Consider the following 25,800-nt stretch of genomic DNA (forward strand, 5'->3'; position numbering starts at 1 on the left):
ATAAAAACCGGTATGTGAGCCACTCGACCACGGAGTGTTCGGTAATAATAATGTTCTTACTACAATCCATAGGGTAATAATAACAATATCTCACCAATTACCTGTTTTCTAACTAGGGAATTCCCTGTAATATGTGTGCCGGAGCAGCGGAATTCGCCCCATGGGCACTACTTAGAACACTGAAATCAGAACCGATTGAGCAAAATTTACTTCTAAATTGGTCCTGTCGGAAATCAAACCCAGGTCCTTATCATTCAGCGCCCAAAATGCCAACTGCTATCGAGTTCGTCAAACCTTAGAATATTATATACCATGTAATATAGGACATAGTGTTTTGTGTGTTTAACTGCCTTCGTGGCCGAACGGTTACCATGCCGGAGTGCCACGCATAGATCCCAGCTTCGATTCCCGGGCCGGGGGAAATATTTGTATAGCCTATATTTATTAATCTCGTGAGTTTGGGTGTAATTTGTGGTTGTCTATATGTGTGTCCATGGCACCTCAGGGTTTCCTAGTGCGGGGCTATGTTGAGTGTGTGCATAATTGTAATTAAAAAAAAAAAGTGTAATGAAAACTACTTTCTTTAGTGAAACAATTTGTTCTTTACCGTCAGCGCGCTTGTATGCTGAAGCGTGCTGGTGTTACTCCATATAAAACTCGCGTTTAGTATGGATGCACGCTTTAGCACACTTTATGGTGTGCTAAAGCGTGCTGACCAGGGGAATGTCACATCTTAAGAGTCTATACAACCTCAAATGCCTTTGTTTGATTTCGCATAACAGTGAAAGTGTCGCATTAATCACTTCGGAAAAAATATATAGTAAAATTGAGGACTTACTCTGATTACTATACGCTGTGAAAACACGATTCGTAAAAATTTTCACGATAGAAAAAAAAACACAAACTTACCTCGAAATTTTATTTTTGTATTAAATAGGTACTTAACATATACCAATTATTTTTTTATATCAACTAAATAGAACACGTGTACTATGCGATATACATTTCTCAAATGGCTTTAATTTGTTTGTAAAAAAAATTCTGAAAAAGCTAGTGTCTCTGCCGCTCGACACAAGCAAAATGAACCATATTAATACGGGAAGAATTTGAATTCGAGCTGAGGTAGTATCGACTCTTAAGTACCTATAACTGGATTGTGATAAGCAAATAACATGTCAACCAACATGATAATAATTTTGCGAAAATGGCACCTAAAGATTTTTGCGTTGTTGTTGATAAAACTTCCTAAAAGAAGGATGGCGAAAATTGCCCCAATGACGACGAAGAGCTGTTCATGGACTTTGCTAGTATAATTTTGCGTATTAGTTTATGCCTAGTTATCAATATATTTTTGTATATTTTTAGAAGTCGGAATAAAAAAATTGTAAAACATTGTATTTTAGAATAGATGCAAATAAACAACGCAATTGATTCAGTTCGACCATAGATTAGGTAACATTTTTGTACGTACGTTTTTGATTTTAAGCATGATTGAATGTTTCCTACCTGAAGTATTGGTTATTTTATAGTACACACATAAAACATTAAAGCTGTGAAATACCTAATGAAATAATCAACTGAACATTAATGACATAAAGCAAAAAACCAAACACAATGTGACAAAAATATTTAGACAATATTTAAATTAGAGATAATGAAAGTTGCAAAGGCACGTTTTAACAAGAGACCTCTTGCCAATGTCAATGTCACATTGATATCGAGAACAGTGTGACCATTTGTGGCAGATTTCTGCATTTGGGCGGATTTAATTTTTATTAATTTTCATTGTTGCAGAAAATGATAAGTTATATGAAATGTGGCTGAGTTTGGCAAATTTGGGAATATTCGGGAAGTTCTTTATTATTTTTGGGAACAAACTGAAAACTTGTTGTTTTCTGTTACTACTATATGTATATACTAGTATGCTTTGATAATGAATCACAAGTATTGATAGGTCTCTTTAATGCACGTCGTCAAAAACACTTTGTCACAAAATACACGGGATGTCGCCATCCTTCTTTACTTATAAAATGAAAACTTTATAAGAAAATTTTATTGTTATTGTTTCATATCATTTAAAAAAAATGTATCGTATTGCTACATTTCCCCATTCCGAAGGTGACAATAGCAAAAGTTTTCATTTCATAAGTAAATTTTAGACCGAACTATCATAAACAACGAAAAATCCTTAGGTTATTTTCGCAACACTATTGGTTGACACGTTATTGCTTATCAACATTCACTAATAATGATTATTATTTTGCTATTGCATTAAGTCACTAAATTCAACTAAGCTTATCGAACGCGTAGGTTCTTAATGAATATTCTTTGAGGGCAAATAATTTGTCTTGTCTGTAAATGGGCCACTACAATTATTACAACTTTTATTTATATATCTTGTTGAAAATGTCATGCAGATGTTGTTAGAGTTGTAATTTGTTATTAATAAAACGTCTAACGTGAAATTGGTTGAATGATTCATGTAGTGTAATTATTCGCTAGACATTGTAAAATGCAGGTTGATTAAAAATGCAGGATGCCCAGCCGGAGAAACAGTTATTGCGTTTATTTCTGTACACAGCCTTAGGCATTGACACTTCCTTTGGAATATGTACAGATGGACATATTTAGAGGAACTTGAAATGAAAAGTTGAATTATGATAACAACGTTCATTATAAAACACTTTCCGTAGGTACTGCCACCATTATTATAATATACAGTTGAAAGAGCACTTGGGGCAAAAACTGGAAATCGAGAATATAATGTTTAAAGAAATGAAATTACAAAAGTATCTACGTTTCTCTTGCGGTAATTTCATACATTACCCAACTAGAAAAGAATACAAATAGTGACAGACCGGTCTTTTTTTACTAACCACGGCAGTACAGGGTTTATTTTCAGGTTAGTTTTCTCTACCTCGAATACAAGATATTTATTCGCTGTAAATGTAGTTACCATTGCAGGTCTTATAGTATATTATATTAGATCGTACATTTCTCCATAAACTTGGCATGCATGTAAAATACTCACACCAAACATGGCATGTAAAATATTCACGCCATTCTTTTTTCATTTTTGATGCAGCATGCATTAAAGTTAAATTAATACAATATCATAAACAAACAATAACAATTGGAATTTAACCGGAAAATAAGAAGTAAAAAATATAACATGCAATAGTTAAATTTTACATTTTATGTTATCACGTAAAAAATCATCAATATTGTAGTAGCATTGAGTAACCAACAAATTATGCAATTTAATTTTAAATTGTCTATAATTTCCCGGTAATTTATGAAATAATTTGGGTGCTAATACGAACATCGTTCTTCTGTAAAATATTTGGGCCGTATTTCTATTTTATTCCTTGTAATTTCGGTGGCAGTTTCTATTAAGTATTGTAGAATATTGTATGTATAATATGTAATATTTAATATTCGAGTGTAGTATCCTGAAATATTATTTAATATTTCAAGACACTTAAATAATAAAAATTACCAGGAAAATTAGGTAGAGAAAATAAACCTGAAAATTACCCGTATTATATACATAAATTAAAAAAAAAATATGCCATCTCTGTGGAATGTACCTACATATATAACAATAAAAAATATGAATGATTTTATTAATTTTATTACATATATTAAAACTATTGGAGCAATTTATCCAGTTATTAAATATGACTATGAAAAGCCCTTAATTTACAAACTGTTCATATATTAACTACGACCCATTAAAATACTTTACGTTTGCCATAAATGGAAACTTTCTTCATAGTTTCACTAAACTTTATGGGCAATGAATTCACTTTACGGCATATTTATTCCATTTTATGAAGAGATATCTTAAAATGAATAGCTTTTTGTATAATTATTACAGAGTTTAATTAAATTCGCTTACGGAAACGCAAATTGAGCCATCTTGGTTTACTCGCTATTTAATTGTTTTTGTCTTTTCAAGTCAAATAGGAGATTAGGTATTATACATGGACCATCGTCGACCTCATCATCAATTTCCATTAGGTGAGATGGCAGGTCAAATGCGCACTTGCTTCTTACATTGACGACCTCGATGAATCAACTGTGGACCTGAACGTGGCGGTCTTGGTTCCATTCCCGGTTGGACCAATTTTGGAAATGAACTTTTCTAAATTGGTACTTGTCTGCGCGTTTTGGGTAGTGCCCTTGGAGTAAATTACAATCCTCTGATTTTTTTTTATGATACCAAGTGACGGGACGTGCGCCTGATGGTAAGCGATACGCCTGTCCATAGCAGTTGCAGTGCCACTCGGAGATTCAAATCGCAAAGATCTGAGGGACACTGCCACTACGCTTGTCACCTTGAGACATAGGTGACAAGTACCACGTGACCCTTTACAACCGAAACACAGTAATGCTCACATTATTGCTTGGCAGCAAAATAGGTCAGGTGGCGGTACTTCCCTGGATGAACACTTTCACATAGAGCTCTACCTGCTACTAATTTCCTGTACTTTGATACTCAAAGTACAAGGGATTCACTGCTGCAAGACCAAGTATTTGGTGTGGTTATTTGACTCCTTATTATTATTATTATCTATCTTAGACTCTCGCCTCCCCATGATCTAAAAGTTCCTCTTTTAATTTTTAAATGGGAATGGCGCTGTCGGCCAGGATTAGGGACACAGGTTCAAAAACTGCCGAACTATACGTGTCTACGTGCCGTATCGAGCAGGACGGCCTTCTGCATTTATGTTGGAAGCGACACGCTACAGAAACCCAAGTGCTTCAAGTTGTTAGAGAGGCTGACTGGAATTAACCCGTTTGCGGACAAAACCACTGCGGCATTTGTCAACTGATTTTGATAATTTTTTTTGTTGTAAAGAAATGGGACCACTACTGAGATACCCCTCAGTAGTGGTCCCACTTAAATTTGAAGAAAATATTCCACCTTTAAGGGTGGAAAACTTACCGTTAGTAACTATCTTAGTACTCTGTACCGAGATTGTTATTACTTTATATTATAGTCTGTGGTTAACTCGATTGTTTCTGTTCTGTGTTAATTCATTAAAATGTAGCCTAACAATAATAATCTGTTGTAATGAAATAAATAAAATAAAATAATAAAAAAATAACTATACATTCGTAAGAAAGTCTACATTACATTAATAATTTTCTTACTTTCATCTGTAGCCCTAATTGTTTTTGACAAGCCAAGGATACCCAGCAATGTCGGCTTAGGTACTGGCTTTTTCTTTTTTTTTTACGATATTAAGCCACAGAACGAGCAAGTCGTCCGTCTGGTGGCAAGCGACACACCTGGTTTTTTAATCTTAACATCCAAATTTTTTATTTTACCTTTATTTAAAACTAATTCAGTGTTTCCATACTAAATAAACCGAATACTTTTCGTATAATGTTCTCTCAAATGTTAATTACATTGTTGTTGGCATATATAATGTAGATACAATTTAATAACAATTACCAAAGTCAAGGTTGCCTGAACGGGTTTGCTACTTTGTAATAAGTCCGGGTGTACATTTGCTGAAACGGCCCGTTTACTACCTGCATGGTAGTTCGCCGCGCAGGCAGGAGACTGCTCTCACACTATCCTGTGTGTTATGGAGTTACACAGGATGCATTGCAGGACTACAGGACTAGACACGCTGCGACTACATTCATAATCTTGCATTACGGGGCGGACGGTAAGGCGGACTCTTTTCCTCAGATGTACGTGCTTATATTACAGTTCTGTGTGCGTAAAGAAAATTTAATTCATTCATTGAAAAGCATACTACGACAGTTGCTCATACTGCTGCTTTGTTTGCGGAATATCTTCGTACAAAACACATCTGGATAGGTTCTACTAAAACTATTACTACATCACATCGCATCGTCGTCACATCGTCATTCAAGTTAATTTCCAAGCCACTTTCCGGTTTCAATAAAACTTGCCAAATAGATGTAATGAATGACATACTTTTGAGGGCGGTTTTGTTTATATAAAAATTTTGTCGGATCTAAATTTAGTATATTTATTTTTTCAAACAAACCAACGTTACGGGCCTTTTACAAGTACCATATTCACGGCTGACACTCAGAGCTTCAAATCGCAAAGATCTCTAATGGTCACGCGACCAAATGAAATACTTACTGTTGTATGTTTCCCAGTGATATGAAATTGGAGTGCAAATGTTGCAAATATATATGATGTTTAGATACAATAGCCCGTTCCGTACTCTTGTTCCGCAAAAGACGCAAGCACACCTTGCACTAAAGGTAAAGCCGGCACTGCTCTGAACACTGTGCGTATATTTGTTTTCAAAAATGTATTTTGTCACTTCAGTTTCGTCACTTTACTATTGATAATAATAATAATAATAATAAATAAAAGAGTTTAAAATAAATACGATAATAATAATAATAAGTGCGTTATTTATGTACATTAACTTAACAGTTTATAGCCTTAAATAAATAAGATCGACACATATGAGAAAGTAAGACATCGATATTATGTAGATAAAAAGGTTAGAGTCTCAGCTTAACCTGTTTTTCAGACAGTCTACCTTTTTGGTGAAACTGGCTACATTTTATAAAAGTGGTTATATGACGCGTCTCGACTAGCTCCAATAAAATGGTCACTAAACAATAAATATATGTACAACTTGAGTACGGGCTACACCGCGAACGAAGCTAAGCTCACTTGGCTCAGCTTAACTGACGTAGCTGAATGCAAAGTCAAGCTAAGAGAATACGTAGTCTTCTTTTTATCGTATCGATGACATTCTCTATTCTGTAGTGGTCCAGAACTCGGCCACGCCGACCGCGTCACTTGCAGCCGCCATTAAATCCTCGAGAGTGCAGTTGTTGGGGCACGCAGGGCACGATATGAGGTGAGCCATCGTTTGAGTCGCACCGCACATGCAGTCCAGGTTAGCACCATCCGAAAATCCCCACCTGAACAATTTGCCCTTGCTCCGACCAACCTGAGTTCGAAGCCTATTCAAAGACGTCCAGATCAGCTATGGCAATTCGTGTTCAGGAGGAAGAGTAACAGAAGGCGGGACAAACGTAAATGGTACTCTTTCGCGCCAAAGGTTGCACGCACGTACTACGTAGTAAGTAGTGACTATAGATGGATGGACTACAGATGAATGCGTGCGGGGGTGAAGGGTGGCGAAGGGGCAACATATTTTACATAGCTTAGTGGGATCATTGGGTTCATTTGGTTAGATCGGATAGCTTAGTTCGTGGTGTGAACCGAAGTATGAATAGGCTACGTGAGCTAAGCTAAGTTAGCTTAGCTCCGTTCGCGGTGTAGCCTGCGCTTTACACTTAAAACTATGATCATATTGAGGGTCCCATAATATGTCTAATGGCGGAAGTAACCACTTCATCGTCACAAATATTAACTGTAATAATATTGGCGGATGTAACAGTCACAAGTTTGCTCATAAATTTTCTGTTTTTTCACACAGCAACTGTAGCTGATATCGTCGATGCCACCGGCGCCTTGGGGCTAATCTATTATTTAATATAAGGTCAAACGCGATGGTAATCGGAAAACTTGTCGGAACAAATTACACACTACCGAGTCACAAAAAAACGAAAAAAAAAAACAATAATTAGACTTGTAACTTGACTGTGTGAAATTAGATACATGTGTTTCTGTCGATTCGGACAAACTAAATTTAATTTATGATCAGTGCATCTTCTTAAGAGCCCATTTTTCATTTTAGTTTAGAACTTCCAATTTAGTCGCCGTCCTAGTCTACTTTCATAAACTTACTAGACGCCATATATACCGACTCATCCGTAGAACAAAGATCTATGTGCACGACTATTTGTTCTCAGAACATAGTACATTTCGTTAGTTCTTCTTTGCTGTAGATGTCAGGTCGACTGCTGTTCGATTCTATATTTCCGAAACGAAATAAGTTATATAAATTCTCAAAACATCATTACGTAGGCCTTACTTTGGATGACGAAATTATTCACGTAATGCACTTATTCTCTTTTCTCTACATAATCATATCGAACACTGTTCTTCGGATGAGTCGATGCATCACAACTGTATTGAGCTGTCAATATTTGATAGCTTTAAAGCTCTTAGAAATAAAATTAAATCACCCCATTTTCTTGATGATGACGGTTCACGTCCGTAGACGATTGTGACAGATTAATACTTTAGTTCAAGTTTGTCGAATCGGTACCGTTAGGTTAGTGTACTGTAAAATGTGTTTTTTTAAAAATTGATTTCGACCTCTCTTGCCACGTGTTCCAATTTTCCCGATGACGCAAATATAAAAGTATTATTTTAAGTATAATACTACAGTTTATTATGGTTACCCCTAGCATGGAAGTCATACACCGATTACAACGCGTTTTGGAATATTGGTAAGAAGTAGGTCAGGATCTTCAGCTCATAATTGAGGTGTGTCGGGGTTTTTGGCCGACTTCAAAAAAGAAGATTCCCTATGTCTATTATTTTCTATACTACCAACTACCGGCGGTCTCGGTCAAGGCTATTGGATAAGGAAGTCCCGGGTTCGATTCCCGGTAGGACGAATAAGGGAAATGTACTTTTCTAAATTAGTACTGATCTGGGTGTCCTGGAGTAAGTACTGTTATCTGCCCTGGTCTTCATAGTACTCGTACATGACATTCCCTAGTTTGAACTGAGGCCACTGGTGTGATTGTCTGACACGTTGTCAAAATTAACTAATGCAGTTAAAATGTTTAAACAAAACGCTATGTTATATGTGTTTTAATTATAACTTAATATACAACACAAGGAAGTGAATGACTCATATATTTCGACCAATAAACGCCTTTGTGAGGATATCTAAACAAAATCTATACACTCTAATAAGTGTTACTTAAATAATGACTCAATGCCTTATTTACGTTCGGTCACACGCATGATTCTAAAGTATTAAAATCAACTCTATGATACGATAAGAGACGAGCCAAAGTGTACATTCCGGCTTATTTACGTCATACATAAGAGAGCACTTGTTAATATATGAGTGTATTACATTTTTTGAAGAAAGAAAAAAATATTTACTAGTTCTTTGGTGCATAGTACAGCGCCCCTCTACCCTGTGAAAACAATGTACTGTAACATAAAAAAAGAGCATTTTGAGAAAAAGCTGCAAAATTATTTTTCGTTTTTGTAACTTTTGAAGTTAATAACATAAACACATGTCACAGATGGCGCTACGGCAACAACGTCGTTAAAAAACCAAAAGAAAGATCTGCAAGAATCACAAAGAAATATTCGTAAGGTCTGTTGGTTCGTTCCGAGGCTTAGTTGGCAATGCGTCTGGCACAGTCTTGCTAGAAGACGTTGGTTCGAATCCAGCCGGATTTAAGGATTCCTTTCTAATCTTTGTATTCATAATTATAACAAACTAGTGTCATTCAACTAGACTCATTTCACAAAATATAATTTAATTACCATTGTGGTGAAATATCCTTACATTCAATAAAAACTTAATAAAAGAATAAAAGATACATTTAACACAGTATGTTTTACACAATATTTATGATTTCAAAGAATTCTATCCAGCCATTATAATTTTACATTGCAATATAGCTAGCTATTTTTGTTAAAAACGAATAAATTTATTTTCCTTTGACGACAGCCGAAAGATTCTTGTTGTAATGGAATTATAAAATACTGTTTTGAGACTTCCAGTGTTTTGGTTTGACACGATTGCCCTAGCGGTCACAAAAATAAGTAACATGTAGTACTTGTATCTTAAAGGATGGAAAAGGAATAAAAATGTAGATATATCAATATTTTACGCGGTTGCTAACGCCAAATGTCATTGATGGTAGAGGCACTGTGTAGTAATACTTTGGATATTATAAATTGTAATCGTTCGTTCCTTCAATTTACCATCTAAGCACAACATGCCAGTGATTCCCCGAATTGAATCAAAAATTACATTTGACAAAAGCATGTTATCAATTATTAAGTTTAAAATGCTTATTACTACTTGCAATAACTATCATATAAAAAAAATAAGTTAACAAATCGAATTGGGTATAATAAAAAAAAAACTAAATGGCAATACTAAAAGATATTGATGGTCCTATGAGGATCACAGACCACATAGGATGGTTGGAAAGAAAACAAAGGAGATGGAAGTGAATTAACGAGCTAAAAGTTATCTTTTCAGAAATGATATACGTATTTACCGGATTACAATAATGTGTGTATAGGTTTATTGTTTTATTTTAAAATACATGCTTATACTTATACATACTAAGCTGATTGTAGTACAGTGAACAAGTGGTAGCTTAAAAATGACGTTTTTTAGTGAAAATTTATCTTACGTGGAATAAATGATTATATGACTTTGACTAGGTAATTATTTATAAATTTTAAGACACGTAGCCTTACACGATTATCTATCTTTCTTTGCATGAACATTAATTTAAAATAAAAACAAATATGTGATAATTAAATGAAAATATTATACATTTTTAACATAATATACCTGTGCACACATTTAAGCAAATTATTTCCGGCACTCGAGTAGTGAATATTCAAAAATGAATATGATTAATTCAACTTACTAATGATCGTGTATTCAGTAAAATGTGTTTAAAATTACTATGACAAGGTCATTGTGTACGGAGATTTATTAACACTGAGACTTGTATTTATAACTCGAGTTCAGGATTGAAATTAAGAGTTTACTTAGTCAATAATAAAAAAGTCAGTGCTGCTTCTTGAAGACACGCTAAACCTGAAAGTTTTTAAAATTTTTGTCCATGCCTTTGTGCACGCTAATATATTCATTGGCTGAACCAATTTGGATGTGGTTTTCAGTGATATATTCGAATAAGCTTGGATTAACATTTTATTCTTTCATTTAAATCGGTTGACAAATTAAAAAGATATGTACATTTTAAAACGTATCTCGCGCGCACAAATCGGTGCGTATGCACCATGCGTATGACCGAACGATTGAATACATACATGTATGTGAACATAGTGCTGCAAAAATATTAGTCCTTAGCAGATCTCCAAAAAAGTCAGCGACACGATATACCTAGCTTTTATATTTGAGTCACAATGACGGGCTATACTTCATTTTTTTTAATAATACCAAGTGATGGGACGAACAAGTCGTGCGCCTGAGGGTTAGTGACACGCCTGTCCATAACAGTTGAAGTGTCACTCAGTGCTTTGAATCACAAAGATCTGAGGAGCAATGCCACTGCGCTCTTCACCCTGCGACATGAGTTGATAAGTTCTATGAGTCTGTAATTGCACCAGCACCCTTATCCCTCGAAACCGGAACGCAGTAATGCTTACGTTACTGCTTGCCAGCAGAAATAGGTAAGGTGGCAGTACTTCCCTGGACGAACTCTTTCACAAGGAGCTCTCTCCACTGATACAAAAAACTACTAGTACAGTAATACTATTGATGATTTACTTTAAAGGTGGTTTTGATGATTCACTACCGACTTTGGTTCGATAACGATTACAAAATACAATGCAGCACGTGCGCCCGCGCAGTCTGCGTCGCTGTTGTGCCTACGCTGTTCCGGCAAAAACACTTTCATTCCGACCGTGGCCCGGTGTAGCGAAGGTTAGCCGATACTATGGCCCTTTGTCGTTGTTTAATATAATATTTAGATGTGTATCATGTTTAGATTGGCGTTTTAACATACATGAAGCACATGCAGTACATGCAATTCATGTATTTTCGACAACTCCCGCTTAGACATACAAACTGTAAAGTTTTTACTGGTTGTTAATTCTGTTCTGAGCAGTAGAGCTCCGTGTGAAAGAGTTCGTCCAGGGAAGTACCATATCCATTTCTGTCGATAAGAAGTAATGTGAGCATTATCTACTGCGATTTTGAAAGATAAGCTCGCTGGTGAATCTACAGGCATATGGGACGTGTCAACTTATGTCTCAGGGTGACGGGCGTACTGGCAATGCCCTTCATATCGTTACGATTTAAAGCACTGGGTTGTGCAACTGTTATAGGTTGGCGTGTCGCTTATCATCAACCGCACGACCTGTTGGTCCCGTCACATGATATCATAGAAAAAAAAATTTAGGATTATAATAAGAACACCTGCATGTCTCTGTAATTTCTACCAATACTATTCTCCATAATTTCGGTCCCTTGGTCCCTTATTACTCTGAGCCATGAGCTTCCTACTTTACGAGCTGGGATCCTTGCATTGAGTTCCTTCGTTATGTAAGTATCACTTGCGCTGAAAGTTAATTAGCGCTTCAAGGTTAAAACGGCGCTTAACCTTAAGGATCAAGTGTAACTTCTTTTTTTTTACTTAGTAATATTTTTCTTACACTGAATTTGACATTGTCGTTCATATATTCAACGTTTACTATCTATATAGTGCGGTAGTAGGTCATTGGGAGAAAAGATTGCTACTCAACAGAGAGACCGAATTTTCGAATCCCTGTGAGAACATTTGAGGCTGTGTATTAGCAATACCTCTGGCTAAAAGTGTATGCGCGCACTGCACCAGATTCGTATTAGTTCTGAATCCGAGACTATACAATTCGGACCCACTTCTGATGTCGCTTGTGCACCAAGTCCGATTAGAACCCGAGAAAATACGAATATCGCTTGTACACCTTGTAACTGTTGGAAGTTATTTCATAATTTATATTTATATAATAAGTAATGTTTAACTACTTATCTTTTATAAATTGTAACTATTATAACTACTTATCTTTTATTTGTTAAATTTATAAAATCTTTATTTTTTTAAGCTTTGTTATGAAAAATGCACTATTATGCCTAAAATACAGGTACACATGTACTTAGTTTAGGCTACGCAACTGCACTATTAGGCACTAAGATTAAAATGTTTAATTTTACCATGATTATTTTATATAATTTAGAATTTTTTTTTTGTTTCGTTTATTACTGTTTATTTTAATATTTTATCTTCAATTACATTGTTTTCATTATAATTGTATTAGATTAAGTCATATATTGAAATAAATTTTTCTTATCTTATCTTATCTTACCTAGAGATGAAATGCTGGCGTCCACTAACTAAAACGGGGCTAGGTGACAAAAATTTTTTTTGAAATATCGGAAAAAACAATAACTCAGTTTCAGAATACTGAAATTGTTTAATGATATTTCAGCTATGCATCGTTAGAGTAAGTTCCGATAAGTCGAACACGTTAACTAATTTTAACTGTTTTTAAATGAGAATTTTGTGCTCTAATTTTTGTTTTTTAAACGGATATTTCACCATTTGGCAGTTACCCGCGTTTTAGTTAGTGGACGGCAGAATGATCCCTGTGACATTTCGGACCATCATTTCTCGGATTCGGAACAGGGGGTCTACTGTCAATCTCCGTCCGACATCCGTCCGAAACAATTACCGTCAAATAAGCAATACTTGACCAAAAGAAAAGACTCGTGATGCGAATGAAGCTTCATACTGGATACTTGTCCTTTTAATTTTCTCGAATATTACTTATTTGACAATAATTGTTTCGGACGGAGATCGAGAGTAGACCCCCTGATACGAATCGGACGTAGTGCACAAACGCTATAACGATGACGAAAAATATCGTGATGGAAACTGCACGTCGAATAAGTTTCACAACCCTTGGAAATCGTGACCATCCATCTCCTCGTGAAATCTCCTTATTGGAGACATACGTAGCAGTAGCACGTATAATAGATGTGATGGCAATTTTTTATGACTCTAAATGACGGGACGAACAAGTCGTGCGCCTGGTGTCAAGCGATTCTCCTATCCATAGCACTCACACTTACAGTGCCACTCAGAGCTTTAAATCGTAAAGATCTGAGGGACACTGCCACTGCTGTACCTGCAAAACCGGAACGCAGTAATGCTCACATCACTGCTTGGCGGCAGAAATAGATAAGGTACTTCCGTGGACGAACTCTTTCCCAAGCAGTACTGCTTGTATTTTAGACAAACGTCTAATTGTACCTTAGTGCGGCTAAGTCAAAGGAAATTAAGGTATTTGATTATTATCTCTGATATCAACGGATATAATACCCATTGTTTATAGGTATTATTTATTATAGTCCAGTGTATATAACAGTCTTAATTCTTCACTCCTAATTTTAAGTGCTAATTAAAACCGTAATTTAATCGTAAGATTTGAATAAATACACCATTACAAAATGGCGAGGCGTCGTAAAAATGATTTGCGGCGAATCTAATTTTACGGGTATTTTGATAGTGTACGTATTTGTTATAACGTTCAGTTGCAATAATGCTCATTTAAAACGTGTTATTATGGTGTTTTTTGACGAAATTGTGCTACTTCTGTGAATAATTCATGTAGTCGGTAATGTAAAAAAGATGTTATTAGATACAAACGCATTAATTGTAGATATACATCCTAGGTCTATTTATGAAGCTGACTCTGTTTCTGACTCTAATTCGACTAGCTTTTATATTAGGTAGAAAGGTGTATTTAATAACTATATGACCAGCAATTCCGCGATGGGGCTTTCTTTTTAAACGACTTCAAAAAAAGGAGGAGGTTTTCTATTCAACTATATGATTTTTTTTATTGTATGTTACGCGATAACTCATTACGGCATTTGTGAACTGATTTTGATGATTCTTTTTTGTTGGAAAGAGGGTACATCAGGTGTGATCCCATTTAAAATTGAAGAAAATATTTCACCTCTAAGGGTGGTAAACTAAGGGATGAATGACCTTTGAGGTCGGTTTTATTAATACTCTGTTGTAATTTGTGCAGTTAAACAGACGCACTTTGAGCATCCGTTTTGTAAACTCGCGCTTCCAACTACAGGAATTTTATTCGTGAATTAGTAGCCGTAGTTGTTCACATGCTGACACTCGCGTCAAACGTCTTGTCATGTGAATCGACTCTTAAGTGTTATTCTTGAACATGTTAGTTTTTAAATTGTCGTTTTTGTTCAGGGTTTTTTAACCATTGAACCATTTGACAATTTTTTTTAGTATTCATTTGTAAATCCTGTATTTTTGTAGTTCGTGTCAAATAAAGCAATTTTGACGAAAAAAGCGAGGTATAATCAGAGTTATGCGAGCTTTCAAATTTACCAGTAATAACTCACCTTAGAGAAACAGAACTATGGTAGAGTGTCTATTATTTTCTATCAAATTTCAGTGTAACACAAAAATTTATTTTAACATTGATATTAGCTTGGCTGTTATCAAATGTTTAGTACAGATTTTTTGGTTATTTTAAGACTACAAATTTCCAAATATTTGCGAAAACATTTGATTTCAATTCAGAACCTTACCTCAATATGAAATCAAAACAAATGTGTATATTTGGAGAGTATAAATAACTTTCACTGTTGTTATCTATCGCTAAAGTTACTGACTTTACTTAAAAGTTGCTTCACGTCATTAACGTTACTAATTTAACATTTTCCGAATAAATTATATTCGCCTCCCGCGCGTTTAAAATTGCAAAAATATACAAGCTTAATGTTAATCTATTTAAAAAAATGTCTGTCGTGTTAAAACAAAATTATCCTGGACGTTTCTGTACTGTGTAATCATTCGATTCACGATATAATTTATAATCAGAAATGACTAGCATTATTTAAATGGAAGGTAACTACACGAGACTCATTATACAGAAGCTCCGTTCCACCGTTTTAATGTCACAGGTTTTACTTATACACCGAAAGGTATAGGATACAGGATCTTATTTGTGTAACTTGGTAACATGTCGTCTTACAAATATCGATACTTCAGGGAAGAAAAGGCGTAAAAACCAAACTACAAAGTTGGTAAAAAGAAGCAAATGCGAGTGAAAAACATTTTTTTTTAACTTTTTGTTTATTATAGCTATTTTTGCACAAGCAAAAAAATTGTTGTCGAAAAATTTTTCTTTTTACTAATCAGATCGATAGCTTGAAAATTTAACCCAACTGCATCATTTTGATAAAATTGACTTTTACGACTTTTCTTTCACGAAGTAGCGATATGTTTGTTTCATGATACTTTAGGGCGTGATTTTACTCGTCAATATGAACAACTTTGCCTCTGGGGAAAAATCAACCCCTTTTGAATTATAAAAATCCAGGTGATTCTTAACAAATGTTTTAGTCGTGGACCCAATTGTAAGGAATATATGTCATGTGAAAAATGTGATAATATAATATGTAATATGAAAATAAAATATAATCTGGAAAAATACCAGGGTTCCAGAGCCGCAAAATTAAAAAAAAATAAGGCAAAGATAATAATAATTGTGTTGCAAAGTCACATTTGTTAATAACATATCTTTATCTGATATTTTTATTTGATGATGTTTTAAAGTGTAATCTCACTCATTACGAACAATTTTTGCTGTTTGTGAATAATAACGACCTTTGAAATTGCGAAAATAAAATTTTATATCTATTCAACCCAATTATATTGTGGCTTTTATTATGATTTTTGGTGGTTTCTATAATACATATAAAAATAAATGAATAGAACTCAAATAATCGCCGTTTTTGTTTGCAATTCACATGTTTTTAATTTAAAAATTTATATGGTGTGGTTATTACTTTTACAATATTTATTTGCTCTCATTACTTGACTAGTTAGTTACTAAACATGTCTTACTCATTGGTAACCTTTATTATTATCGTATCGATGGCATACACTATAATAATATGGCCCAGAACTCTGCCACGCTGACCGCCATGAAATCCTTAAGCATGTTGTGTATAGGTGTTAGGGCACGCAGGACATGATATGAGACGGGCCTTCGTTTGAACCGCACGCACAAACAATCCAGATTAGAACCATCCGAAAATGTGAAGTTGTTTTTGCTCCGACCATCTTAAGTCCGAAGCTTATTATATCTAAAGACTACCAGATCGGCCCCGGAAATACGTATCCAGGAGGAAGACTCTCATTGGTAACCCCTTAATTTAATCCATATAGTTTGAATTACGTACTATTTTTAGAAGAGTTATTATTTATTTATTAGGTTTACCAACGTCTGTGTACAATATTACTTATTATAACTTATCATACTTTTGCAAGCGATGTAATTGCCACAAACACTTAGAGGTAAACACAACTTGCACTAAAACGTAACTATGTTTAACTAAAATTTGAAATATATTTTTCAAATGTCAAATAACGATATGATTAGAAATTGATGCTTTTACGACTGAATTATTTGACTGAACTTAATAAGTAAAAAATATTTTTAAGAGTCCTGAGGGAAGAGTGATGGTGAATATCAATAATGTTACTGTAGCTATTTACCGTGCAACATAACCTTCCAATTGGCGAATTTGAGCCAGATACGGTTTTGCGAAATGGCACACTAAATGGGGTAATTTTGTTACGAAGATATTTTATGGGAACACGCAATTTCAATTCGAAGAGTATGCATAACACAAAATGTGTTAGTCTACGAAATTATATTTCTTTAATTATTACAGCTACGGAACGTAGGTACTTCAGTCAACAGAAAAACAAAGTTTAATTAACTCATTCAGTACGAAATTCTTTTTTTTTTTACCAACCAGTTTACGGGTATCCTCTTAATATGTCAAAGTAACGCTCGCCTAGCCATTAAACTCGAGTCGAGTTCTGGCTTTTTGCAACGACTTGATGCCACTTTTTTCATACGACTGCTGATTAAAATAATTAGAGGATTCATTATGTTTAAGGGGATTTTTGTAGTCGTGTCTGTTTACTTTGTTTTCTCGTGATCTCGTATGGATATTGACGTCAATTTTTCTGATGTACTCACGTCTGTAAGAAATCCGTCGCTTTTTTGCATAAGAGATTCAGGTGAGATTTCTAAGCCAGTTCTACATTTTAGGTAGACACCACATTTATCGATACAGAATTAAGTCGGTCAAGAAAAGCTTTATGTCCATCTAATAAGAACGAAAAAGTTGTTACGCCTTTCGCTCGCGCTCAGCCTTCGGACTCCCTTATCTCAAAGGACTATGAATAATATAAACGTTATTATTGTTCAAGCATTTTCTTCTTCATTTCCGACCTTTATCCACCCAATGCTGATTGTAAGTCTCTTTCAATGCACGTCATTCTTTCCGGTCTTGTGCCTTCCTCATCCCATTTTTCCCGCTTTTTTTTTCGTTTTTCCAGCGCATCGGTTGTTTGCCTACGCTTCCGTGCCCTTATATACGTGACATATGTGAACTGCAGATTTCCAGTTTCTGTTGGCTAACACCTTCCTTATGTCGATAAGATTCGTTATTTCGTTCCTGTTCACGCGTAGTTAAGTTAAATAAGAGATAAAAGAGGATAACTGCAAATTCGTTACAAATTACGATTAACAAAACTTAACGTGCGACAAACTAGAGTCATAAAAATGAAGTATCAATAACGGCTGTATTTTCGTGCACTTATGTGTAGTTAAAAAAAGAACAAGAAAAAGACATATTGACAGTGTCACATATACTGCCATGGGCATTTAATGTCCCCTTAAGGAACGGTATTTACTCCCTGGACACGCTTAAAACGTTCACGCATTTTGTTGCCATAATAGCTCCGTTATAAAAAACAGGTTCATAGCTTATTTTGTAATTTTTTTTATTCCCTTGCGTTGATCAAACGCCGGGTAAGGGCCAGGTAAAGTTGTATAATTTAATCGCTATGGCTGTGAACGCAAGCGTAGTATTCAATTACCCAACAAATGAGGCTATTAGAATGATGAAAAGGCGCGGTATTTATTCGATTGACGAATTGTTAAGCAAAAGATAGTTTAAGTGAATTAAGTTACCTTTAACGGGAGTGAAAAATGTCAACTATAAAAGTCGTTAGTGTGCATCAATAATGAAAGAAGACTTTTAAGAGGCGTAAATATAATTTTAGAGGAATATACCGGTATCGACATAGTACTCGTCGCGAGGCGTCCAGGGATGCAGCTAGCAAAGGACCGTGGTGGATAGCGCAAACTTCGGGAGGCTTATACCCAGCATTGGGTGAAATCAGCTGTGAATGATGATACCGGTATTTCTTTAAAATGGTTTGGTCTTACTTTGCTATAAGATGAAAATAAGAAATCTTCTAGATGTTCAAATAGTTTTTTTGTTTACTATACATTACAAAAGGCTCACAACGATTAAAAATACCTAGGAACTTAGCTACCTCGGTCTGTGTCTAGTCAGCAAACTCGTTCTATCTATTGTTTTCACGCACAAAAGTAACCTTATTAGGTTTAGATGAGTTTTCAATCAATATTAATGCACCACCATTCATGGTCATAATAGGTTGCTCCCACTTGCATAATATGAAATTATAATAATTATAAAACTTCCGCTCGACTCGTTGTATAAGAAAAACAAGAATTATAAATGGTGTAAAAAAGCGAGGGAACTTTTTGCCCTTTTATCCTCGGTGCGACTAATTGAACAATTTATAACGTAGTTTGGCAATTACTTAAGATGTTTCGAAGTCTAGTATCGTTACTATAATCCATAATTACCAAATTAGCGACCGTTTCTGACAAAATAATTCCCGCTTGTGAAATTAAATAAGCTAAATTGTATTAATTAAATTTTTATTGAATTGATATTCAATTATTTTTTGTGAAATTACTCCACTAGTTTGTTATAATTATTAATATAATAATAAATATAGATAAATATAAATAAAAATATACATAAATCTGTCATAGATTTCTCATAAATGGCGCTACGACTAAATAGTCGTTGAAAGACCAAGTACAAAGACACGACGCAAACACATAGAAGAATTCGTGAAGTCCGTTTGTTCGTTCCGTAGCTTAGTTGGTATAGCGTCTGGCACGATATGCAAGAAGACGTCGGTTCGTATCCGACCGGATCGAAGGAATTTTTTCTGAGTGTTTTTTCTTTGTGTTCGATCTTTGTATTAATAATTATAACAAGCTAATTGTAATTAAATCTGCAAGGAAATTAGTTAAATAAAATGTTTATATTTGTCAAATTCATTGGAAAGTGACTTGCACACACATAGGTTTGCTTCGAACGAAAAACCCAGGATCATCAGCAACTTAAAGATGTCAAAGATAAGACTTAGAATCTTTTTCAACTAATCCGTTACTGCAACCGAGGCGATCTCAATATACAGCAAAAACAGCATTGTTACAGTTTCTCGCTTCTCAGAGTATTGTATACCGCTTTCATGTATCGATTAGAGTGATGTTCCCAAGATTGTTGTTCGTGAATTGCATGCTTCGTGACGTGCGTTTGCGGTTGTGTCAATAGTGTATGTAGATCAAGACGTGTTGTCAATATCTGTATTGCAATATATTGAATTACATTGGCTTGTAATTCTGCAATCTCGGTTCATGTTAGATTTAAATTAAACTCCTCGAAGATGAGGAAACCTACTGATTTAGTTTAACCAGAACTTGACTCTTCTTTACGTAACGAAATGAAATACTTCGGGTTTCCGTCTCTTTCTGTTTTAGTTTCGTATGTCGTCTGTTTTTATTGTTTAAAGTATGGACGAAATTGGTCTTCAAATTTGGTTTTATACGTAATCAATAAAACGGTAATTACTGTATTGCTTAGGTATTAGTGTCACAATTAATTGTATCTCTATATTCTATAGTTTGTACATAAACTAACCCATCCAATTCTGCAGAACATCACGTCAGACCTGTCAACCACAAATTGCTTCATTGATGCTTATACCCACCTCCATTACTCATTTATTTATTGCACGCCGTATTTGTTGTATGGAAAAAAAATAAATTGATTTCCACCATCCACTATACCGCCTGCAGGTTCCATTCAACATCTGCAAAGTATTGCATTCCTTATGAAATGTCGTATAAGTTTATAGCTTCTTGGTTTATATAGTTCTATTTCATGTTTAATAGACTCGAGGCCGATACTTTCACATTTGTTATAAAATAAGATAAGAATTTGACGGCAAAGATGCCTATCTTTGCCTCATTATCGTCATTGGCGTTTTGTCTGATGTCATTTGCTTTGGTTTTAATGGGCCATACATTCGTGTTGTCTATTGGTTCTTAGCGCACGGCGCTCTCGGAGTTGTATTAATATTTTTATGTAACATTTGATGAAATGCAATTCACGTATACCGGTAAAAAATTGGGAGACTCTGTACTCCTTACTTATGGGTTAGGCATTTAGGCAGCCAAGTTCTGTTCAAAAATTATTAGTGGAATATTTTATTTTTTATTTTTTATAGAGGCACATAAGTAACTAAGGGCGTATAATGTACTTTCAGATGAAGATGACCCAATTTTACTACTACCGTTCTTCAATCTCCACGTATAATAAATACCAAGCTCGTTGCCATATCCATGTAACCAGAATGAAAAAATACTATTGGTTCAGTAGATTTTTAAAAGTGTTAAATTTAAAAACATAAATTCGTGGATCATCTTGTATGGGGCCCTCGTTAGAAGTATCCTTGAATATTGCTCATCAGTATGGTCTCCGGTGTACAAAATCCATATAGACAGGTTAGAGGCTATACAGCGCAGATTCCTGCGAGCTTTGACTGCGAAGTGTGGTATACGTAAAGCAACGCGCGAATACAGTGATCGTTTGAACTACTTTCATATGGTTTCATTAGAAAAACGTAGGTGGATGAATGATTTACGTGCACTACACAAAATTGCCAATGGTTTTTCTGACGATGGCTTGCTAAGGATGCTACTGTTCAGGGTGCCGACTCGGTCTGTGCGTAATCAACGACTATTCAGTATACCCATTTCAAAAAACAATGTATCACAATATAATCCTCTATATAGGATGTGTGGGTATTATAATGAAATACATATGTACTAATTGTGATATCTTTAACTGCAGTGTCCCAGCATTTAAGAGGTCACTGCTAGCATTAATGTAAAGTGAATAGCATATTCTCATTCTCTCTATTTTTCATTTCTCTCGATTTTTCTTTTTTTTAAAATGAATGTTGAGCACAGTAATAATTAGGCACAGATATGCCTGTTGTATTAATTTTTAAGTGTTTTTATTTTCCTCACTTTCTGTATCTGATGAAAAAAATAAATAAATAAGTGACTTAAGCTTCAAAAGTCTCCATATTGCTGAGCCTGAAAACTAATTTCGAGTCTCAAAAATGCCAAATAAATGAAATTCTTGGGATTCTTTAAAAATTTCATTCTGAAGCTGATAATCTTTCGTAAATGTTGCGTTCCTCCATTGCCGTAAAAGGTCTGTGTCAAATCAAGGTGTCCTGTAACAATTATCGGCACAATTTGCCGAAGCTATATTTATCGGAAGAGGCCCTCGACAAAAACCACCGGAATGCATCTGGAGCCGCGCAGGCATCCTGGAGGAATCTCTAATTAAAACTTTGTCTATTCGCCCTTCGACTTCCACGAACTGTATACTGTAATACTCGATTGTTCTGTATAATGAAAATATTTGTGTATATTATTGATACGTATACATATAATATTCATCATTCAAACACCATGTTTTTTTCGAGTGTGAAGTTTTTTCTGCGTTTGCGATTCCAGTAATAGCTTACCTTCGTTGTCCTTAAGTAATTTGTAACTTGCGTGTATACTGTCCATATTTGAGATGTTCTTAATCACATAAACATATTTATTATACATTTCGATCTTAGATAAAACTCTTCAAGAAACAAGTTTTCATTATTTACACTCCTAGAGATCGCTACTCACGTTTTTCTTGCCAACAATTTTGAAATTTGCTAAGCCACGACACGACATTAAACGAAGCATAAAATAGTTTTGTGTAGCGCTATCGTTAAGCTAATTTAACGAGTAGTTAAACAAATATTTATAATGTTTAATTATTTAATAACATTACTAGCAGATTATTGCAAAGTAAAAGTGGTTTTCAATCGACAATTATCGGCAATTCACAATGTGGTAACACCGGCCACATGCTGGTAAATTTATACATACTATCTTGTATTCTATATATGTACTTATTCTTTCTAGCAAAGCGTCAATACACCGCAGCAGATCGTCAGTATTACGTACTATGCAAATGTCTGAAATACCGACGTAGCGTCCAAAACGATTCGTTCAAATGGTCTGTTATAATTAGTTCCCTTTCCTTCTTTTATAATTAAGTGTAGTAAATGTCAGTTTGTCCTATTCAATGCCTTCTCCTTCACCTCCATATATAACGCGACGTCAACCGTTTTTTACACGATCAACTGATGACGTATCATTCGTTTTTTATAAATTTTATGCATCAGACTGATGTCGCGGCATGACTGACGCCATTGACGCGTTCTTTTAAGGACTACCTTTACGTTGGGTGTCAGTTTAAACTTGCAATATCGAAAATTAACAGTAGTAATGGGTGAACGTACAGACATACTGCCTATCATTCTTGTTTCTTAATTTTTGTGCCATCTTTAGTGTTTAATCAAACATTTTGATGATCGGTATAAGTTTACCTATGTACTACCAATATTAAGTCTGGTATATAAATTAATATTCTTACACTGGTGTCACTGTAGATTTATGAAAATGCAATTTATGTTAAGAGTAATAGTGTTTTTTATGGAAGTCCGTGGTAAATATAATATTAATACGAGGAATAAAAATAACTTGGTGTTCTTGACAGTCGTCTTCACAAAGTCGAATTTAAATGCCATTCAAATGGCAATGTATTTGTATACGTTTAAATAATGAGATTCCCGTTAACATTCAGCCCTTTAGGAGATTTCAAAAGTATAGTACAAGAAAAACTTTATATAAAAAGTGAAACAGCTTCTGCGTATTTGGATAACAAAAATCCTTAGGAGTGATCCGTTTTCTTCTTTCAGATTTTTTCTACTTATAATATTTTTAAAATAAAAATTGAAAAACACAAAAATGCAAATATGTTTACAGAGAGAGTTTCTTACACATTTAGTAGTAGAGCTTGAACCTTGTGAAAATATTCGTCCAGGGAAGTACTGCCACCATCACTATTTCTGTCACCGAAAACGAATGTGAGCATTATTGCGTTTCGGTTTTGAAGGGTAAGGGTGCTGGAGAAATTACAGGCACATGGGGCTTTTCAACTTATGTCTAAATATGGTCGGCTCTTTGCGATTTAAGGCTATGACCGGCTGCGCTGCAACTGGTGCGGACAGCGACTTGTTCGTCCCATCACTGGGTATCATAAAAAAAAATGTTCTTCGTATGGTAATTTGTTTTACGATCAGTAATAGTGTTTCATAAAATTGACAATTTCAAATATAATTTATAGTACGAGCACAGGCAGTTAAGGATATGCTATTGCAAACTGCCCGAGGCTGTCTGTGTAGGCTTTAATTATTTGAATAATGTCATAGATTATACTTGCCAGATATGCAATTGTTTTTTATCAAAAACAATTAATCAAAGAATATTCGAGAAGAAATTGAACCGTGCAACATGTTTTTGCATCATTTAAACAAATAAATATCGCAAATATTACCTGTAAATTTTATCATAAATAATGTGCAAATAGTTCAAATTAGGTAACAATAATTGATCAACTGATATGAGAATTTATTCTCTGACAAGAAATAGCTAGATGGTATTGGGACTACTCGAAGTAATGTCCCCATCGGACCAGTTATAACATTGAATTGTCCATTATTTATGTAAATGTGACAATTATTTACTATATATAGTTTTAATATGGTTTCTTTGAAACGATATAATTCGCTTCATAGATGGATCTTTGTAGGGGTGTCTAATGGCAGTTACGTATATAAATTTATTAAGCTTCTTTCGTTCGTTCACTCGTTATTCTGGCGAGAGATCTTTATGTACTTATGCTAAAACACATTTTCCACATTATATTATAAGGTTTAATTTTCATTATATTGACATAGTGCCTAACAGGCGCAGAGGTGTCTGATTTTAAATAACGGATTAGTTTCACACTTTGAGCAATTTCAAATAATTTTGTTAGTACTTTTCTTCCGTGTCTCTTTGTAAAATTGTGTCATTGTTCTATCCACGCTTTTCTACCGATATGGGATTAGCTCTGTGGGCGATAGAGAAGGCGTCCCGGTGGCTCTACCGGGACGCCTTCTTTATTTTGAAAAATACCTTTTCTTAAATTGGATCATGTCTGGCTGTTATAGACAATGCCTTTGAGTTAATTTCATTGCTCTGGTACCCATGGAATGGTGCTAGTGTGGATAAGTAATAACCCTAGAAAAGGTGGATAGTTGTCACTAGACCAACTCTTTAAATACAAAGATTAAAAAAAAAATGCGTCTCAAACGCCGCATTTGTTGCTCCCAATTAAAGAACACGTTTGTTGAATTCATAAACACGAGCATGTCCATTGGTTAAACGTTGAAATACAAGTTTATTGTAGTAGAAAAGCAGGTGAAACTTCATCAATACATTTTATAGATTCCTATCACTAGTAATAACTTCTAGGTAATTCTTGTACTTCATTGTAATTACGATAATGTGTTTTATCTAAATGTGGTGTGCACGACGCGTAATTTATAGGGCTATTTCAATATTTAGTATTAACTAAGTGGTCAGCTAAGACTTTGTTATATACAATATATAATTTGTTCTTCGATGTGCTGAAAATGTTAAAATTTTATCATGTTAGTGTTTTGCAGTGACTAGAGCCAGTGCTACGAGCATGCTAGTGCTGTCACTGAACCGTCTTTAAATTAGTTCAGTGCATCAGGTTTGATTCTATTGGCTCACTTTCGTGTCATCATTAAACAATTTATATTTCCCACTGCTGGACACGGGTCTCCTCTCAGGCGAGGCCCATTTTCCGAGGATTGTGAACCTTCTTCGACGCACAGGTTTCATCACAATGTTTTCCTTCACCGAAAAGCTCATGGTAAATTAAATCAAATTAAATA

The 25,800-nt window shown here is 34.8% G+C and overlaps 1 protein-coding gene across 1 annotated transcript in view; it reads left to right on the forward strand.

Annotated features, from left to right (window-relative positions):
* Positions 1-6,852: 6,852 nt before the first annotated feature.
* Positions 6,853-25,800, forward strand: part of LOC113229875 (glucose-6-phosphate 1-epimerase) — a 36,948-nt gene continuing 18,000 nt past the window's right edge. Inside the window, exon 1 of the mRNA XM_026463553.1 lies at positions 6,853-6,872. Coding sequence (XP_026319338.1) covers positions 6,868-6,872 — 5 coding nt within the window. The 5' untranslated portion in view covers positions 6,853-6,867. The remainder of the gene's footprint in view (positions 6,873-25,800) is intronic.

Source organism: Hyposmocoma kahamanoa, unplaced genomic scaffold, assembly GCF_003589595.1.
Source record: "Hyposmocoma kahamanoa isolate Upper Pololo Valley unplaced genomic scaffold, ASM358959v1 63, whole genome shotgun sequence".
In the NCBI taxonomy this organism is placed as follows: domain Eukaryota; kingdom Metazoa; phylum Arthropoda; class Insecta; order Lepidoptera; family Cosmopterigidae; genus Hyposmocoma; species Hyposmocoma kahamanoa.